The sequence below is a fragment of the Corvus brachyrhynchos genome, unplaced genomic scaffold (assembly GCF_000691975.1).
Source record: "Corvus brachyrhynchos isolate BGI_N302 unplaced genomic scaffold, ASM69197v1 scaffold275, whole genome shotgun sequence".
In the NCBI taxonomy this organism is placed as follows: domain Eukaryota; kingdom Metazoa; phylum Chordata; class Aves; order Passeriformes; family Corvidae; genus Corvus; species Corvus brachyrhynchos.
The window spans coordinates 3,417-8,608 of record NW_008238318.1 but is presented as its reverse complement, the minus strand read 5'-3'; the positions used below and the strand labels follow the sequence as shown (position 1 = coordinate 8,608).

At 55.2% G+C, this 5,192-nt stretch overlaps 1 protein-coding gene across 1 annotated transcript in view; it reads right to left on the bottom strand.

Moving 5' to 3' along the window:
* LOC103615293 (epiplakin) overlaps positions 1 to 5,192 on the bottom strand; it is a gene marked incomplete at its 5' end in the record, with an annotated part of 19,012 nt that overhangs the window by 10,409 nt on the left and 3,411 nt on the right. Inside the window, one exon of the mRNA XM_017733812.1 lies at positions 4,987 to 5,186. Coding sequence (XP_017589301.1) covers positions 4,987 to 5,186 — 200 coding nt within the window. The remainder of the gene's footprint in view (positions 1 to 4,986; positions 5,187 to 5,192) is intronic.

Genomic DNA, 5,192 nt, shown 5'->3' with positions numbered 1-5,192 from the left:
GAGCGGGCAGACGTGGGCCCGAGGGGGAACGTCCCCTCGGCGGGGCTGGACCCTCGGCGGGGCTGGACCCTCGGCGGTGTTGCCGTCCCCTGCAGGTGCCGCTGGCCCCCACCCCTGCCCCGCCTGTTCTCCGCGCCGGCGCCTCCGGAGGAAAGAATAACAAAAATGTTCCCGTTCAAAGCAGCCCCGCGCCCAGGGGACGGGCACAGGCAGACACGGACACAGACAAAAATGCTCTTTATTCTGGCTGGGAGAGATTGCACAACTCTGATCTCTGTGGGAAACGGACTATCAAGTATCCTCTTCCCCGACTCATGATTCCTGGGAAAAAGGGATCGGCCAGGCTTTTCCTGGTGTTCAGGGCACCTGGCCTGTGGCAGGATCCGGGAGGGAGATAATCTGGGCGTGCTGGGGTGGTGCCAGAGCTGCAGGGATGGTGTCGGGTCACTGGGGTGGTGCCAGGGGTGCACCATGGCTGCAAATGCTTCCCTCACCCTTCCCAGGGAACTTGCTTATTTTTTGGCTTCCTGGCAGCCAAGTTTCCCTCAGCAGCTCTGGAGCACAGCGAGGGGAAGGAACATGCTTTAGATCTGGCCCAGGTTGCCCCCAGCCACACTCCTGTTTTCCCCTGAGGCACATTGGGACAGGGCACAGGTATGGACAGAGCTCTGCTCATTCAGTGCCTGCTCCATGGGGACCCCAAGCCCCCGAGCCCCCCACAGCTGAGGCTGTGGGGGCATCTCTGGAGCTCATCTTGGGCACTGGAGGATGTGCAGATCTAACTGGAGCTGGTGGGCTCTGCCCTTCTGCCCAGCTGGCCAAAGATGCAGCTCCACTGCCCTTCTCTGAGGGTCAGCCGTCTGTGCCATCCCCCTCTCCCAGGACGCAGGTGACAGGTTGTGCCAGTTTGGGCAAATTTGGAAATATATCCTCTGAGAGAAGGCAGGTTACAACCATCCCTCCCCCCACCAGGTTCAGGGAAAAAAAGAATTTTCCTCAAAGGAAAGTGAAAGAGATAAAAGTGTTTATTTAACGAACACACAGGAAAAAGATACTAATGCTAAATAAATACCTCTCACTGTAGAGAGAAAACCTGGGAAAATTTCAGAGTCCTTCCGTAGTCTCTCTCTCACCATCCTTGGAGCTGGGATGGGGTGGTGGCCCCACCTCCAGGGCCAAGGTCTCGGTGGAAATTCCTCCCAATGTAGCCTGATGTTGAAACCGTACAGCAGAGAAAAAAAAAGGAAAAAACGAAGTCCCAGGAAAACAAAAGTTCAATTCTCCGTCTCTCTCTGGAGAAAAAGAAAGCCAAAAACTGGCTGGAAAGCTGCTTCCTCCCGCTCCCGCTGCTGCAGAAGCAGACAGGTTTTATCTCTGTGTCCTTGGAACATGAAAACAAACTGCAAACTGCTTTGAAAAAGTACACTTTTCTCTCTCCCCTCTCAGGCTCAATTTAAAGGCATAGAAAGACACAGAATTAATTTCTGGGCATAGGGCAGCGATATGGGATACAACATCATAAAGTCACCCCAAGACACAGGTGACTGGTGCTGGTAGAACGTCCTGCTGAGAGCAGACAGGGGAAACCTTGCCCCAGAGATCGTCACTGGATAAAAGTGGCTGCTCTGCCTGGGGTGGCTGTGCCTGCCCTCCCCCAGCTGAGCCTTCTACCACTGGCTCAGCTCATGGGGCACCTGGCCACCAACACCTTCAGGAGGACAGTGCCACCACACACATGGCCACTGTGGCCAGACCAGATGTGGGCAGTGGCCTCTGGGGACCTGCAGACCTGTGCCAATTGTGGCAGCTCGTGGTGCTTGGCCAAGCACTCCCAAATGTGCCCACAGAGCAAAGGCAGATGTGCCTCTGCCAGGAGCTCAGGAGTCATGGAATCACAGGATGGTTTGGGAAGGGAATTTAAAGATCATCCAGTGCCATGGGCAGGGACACCTTCTGCTAGACCAGGTTGCTCCAAGCTCCATCCAACCTGGCCTTGGACACTTCCAGCAATGGGGCAGCTGCAGCTTCTCTGGGCAACCTCTGCCAGGGCCTCCCCACTCTCCCAGGGAGGAATCTTCCCAATACCCAAGAATCCAGGAGGATTGCTGTGCTGTGGAGAGCTGGAACACGGGGTATTCCAATTGCACCCCCACCAAAAGGAACCCAGGGCTTCCCCAGCAGGTCGGCTTTGGGCTGCAGCGAGGGAGGGATGGAGGGGGAGAGGTGAGTCCCTGCCTGTGCCTCAGCAGGGCCTTTGGTTCTTGTGTTTTCCACTTCCAGTTTTCTCAGCAGCTGATCCTTAAATGTGCCCCAGACACAGTGGGGCTGTGGGTTGGATTGGGTACGGCGGGGTTACGAAATCCCAGACTCACAGAATACCAGGATGGGTCAGGCTGGAAGGACCCATAGTGGGGGTCCTCAGGAAGGGTCATCACAGACCACATGGCACAGGAGTGTGTCCAGATGGCTCTGGAATGTCTCTGGTGAGGGAGACTCCACATCCGCTCTGGTCTCTGTTCCAGTGCTCGGTCACTGCACAGGAAAAAAGTTCTTCCTCATGCTCAGGTGGAACTCGCTGGGCATCAGTTCATGCCCATTGCCTCCTGTCCTGTGGTTGGCACCATGAAGCAGAGCCTGGTTTGACACTTCCCTTCATTGCACAGGTCCCCTCTCAGTTGTCTCTTCTCAGGGCTGACCAGGCCCAGCTCCCTCAGCCCATCCCTCAGAGATGCTCCAGTCTCTCGTCTCCCCAGCCCTGGTGCTGCCTGTGCGTCCAGAGATGGGAATGGAGCTGGGAAAGGGTCTGGAGCCCCAGGAGAGGCTGAGGGAGCTCGGGGAGCTCAGCCTGGAGAAAAGGAAGCTCAGGGGAGACCTTCTCATTGTCCACAACTCCCTGACAGGAGGGTGGAACCAGGTGGGGGTCAGGCTCTGCTCCCAGGGCACAGGGGACAGGACAAGAGGAAATGGCCTCAAGCTGTGCCAGGGGAGGTTCAGGAGGGATATTGGGAAAATTCCTCCTGGAAAGGGCTGTGCAGCCCTGGGACAGCTGCCCTGGGCAGTGGTGGAGTTCCCATCCCTAGAAGTGTTCAATAAATGTGTGGATTTGACACGTGGGGACCTGGGTTAGAAGTGGCCTTGGTTGTGCTGGGGGAGCAGTTGGATTCCATGGTCTCGCAGGGCTTTCCCAGCCCAAATGATTCCATGGCTGTAAGGACTGGGAAGGAAGGTGGGGAGGGAGGCAGGGGAGGAGGGAGTGTGGCACAGAGGACAAGGTCCACAGGCTCAGTGTTTAATATCCTGGAGGCCTCAGCCCAGCACCTGCCGGTCCCCGGCCCAGGTCTGGGTGCCGCCAGAGCCCAGGGTGGCTTGTGCCCTGTCCTTGGGAGTGTCCCAAATCATGGCACAGTGCAGCAGCCGCAGGGACACCGCGCTGGCACCGACACAGTCGGATGTCACAGCAGCAGCACAGACACAGCCCAGTGACCCGACAGCGGCTGCTCCTGCTCACCTCCATGGAAAGGAGAATTGAGTTTCCAGGATGAGAAGACTCCCGGGAGACACTGTTGTGGCTTTTCAGTAACTAAAGGAGGCTGTAAGAGAGCTGGAGAGGGACCTGGGACAAAGGCCTGGAGTGACAGGACAAGGGGGGATGGCTTCAAATTGGAAGAAAGTAGGTTTAGATGGGATGTTGGAAGGAATTCTTCCCTGTGAGGGTGGGGAGGCCCTGGCAGAGGCTGCCCAGAGAAGCTGTGGCTGCCCCATCCCTGGAAGCCATCCCCAGGTTGGATGGAGCTTGTAGCAATCTGGGATAGTGGAAGGTGTCCCTGCCCATGGCAGGGTGTGGGACGAGAAGGTCCCTTCCCACCCAAACCATTCCATGATTCTGTGACTTCTCTCCCATTAATTTGTCCCATCACTTTCTGAGCCTGTGCAATTCTTCGGGCTCCACAGCAGGTTACGGTGAGGAGTTCCCACAGCTCCTCTACACTTGTTCCCAGGTATCAGCTGTACAAGCTCTGGCCAAAAGTCAATTTTCTAGGACATTACCGTTAATTAAGGCAAACAGCCCAAGGCAGCACATTTAAGGAGGGTAAGTTTCCTTCTATTAAACAGCAATAGAATTATTCATCCCTGAACTCCATGGAAGAGTGGCTCGGGGCTGTTCCTCTCCTGGAGCACGGAATGTGGGCTGAGTCAGCTCAGGACACGGGAGGACAGAAGGAGCAGGAGGGAATGGAGGCTCCACTGTGGGTGGACAGACTGGAAGCACAGCACAGCCACGTACACTCTCAGCTCCTGTGAGGATCCATCCCCACAGAGGCTTCATGGAGGGAGGGAAAGCACAGCAAGAGACCAAACCACTCTGGGCTGAGGCTGTTTGTACTCCAGACACCCCCAGAAAAGCAGGGCAGGCTGAGGCATGGAGAGGAAACAGAGATGATGTGTCCCACACCAGTGACACCCAACGCAAGCCTGGCATCCTGGCCATGTGGAAATGTGCTCTCCAGGCAAAACTCAGGCTTGAAAACCTGCAACCCAAATATCGTCCTGCAAAGCTTCTGGGGAAAATAGCTGGCATATGCAAGAAAACAGAGGAAGAGAATAAAAATACCACTCACAGCACCACCCATACGGAACAAAGATATGCACTTAAACTTGTGTGAGGAAAATGAGGATGACACACTTCACCAAAATGACCTGAGATAACCCAGACTGGCTCCTCTGTTCCTGAAAGGCGACCAAAGGAAAAGGCACAATGCACTGCAACAACACTGCTCGAGGGAAGCACTTCAAAGCAGCACCTGATGTAGATGGCTGGTGGTAAAAGAAAGAGATCACGGAGGAAATTCCCTCACTGAGATCATAGACGGTAAAAAAACACTTTGAAAAAGAAAGACAAAGATCAGTAGCAAAAGAATTATTCACAAAAGCAACATTCTTGTGCAAGGCAAAAACAAGGAAAAAACTCAAAAGGTTTTACAATTATTTTCTAAAAATATTAAGGAAATAAAGGCCCGTGTCCGGGTCAGGCACGCAGCGCCGCAGCAGCTGCAGGTACGTCAGGTTCTCGTGGGTGTTGGGGTCGAAGAAGCCCTTGGTGTCGTCGCCGGGGTCGGACAGGATCTGGCTCATCTCCTGGTCAAAGTAGCCACGCTTGTAGGCCGCCCCCACCGGCCGCCGGTGGCCTGGCG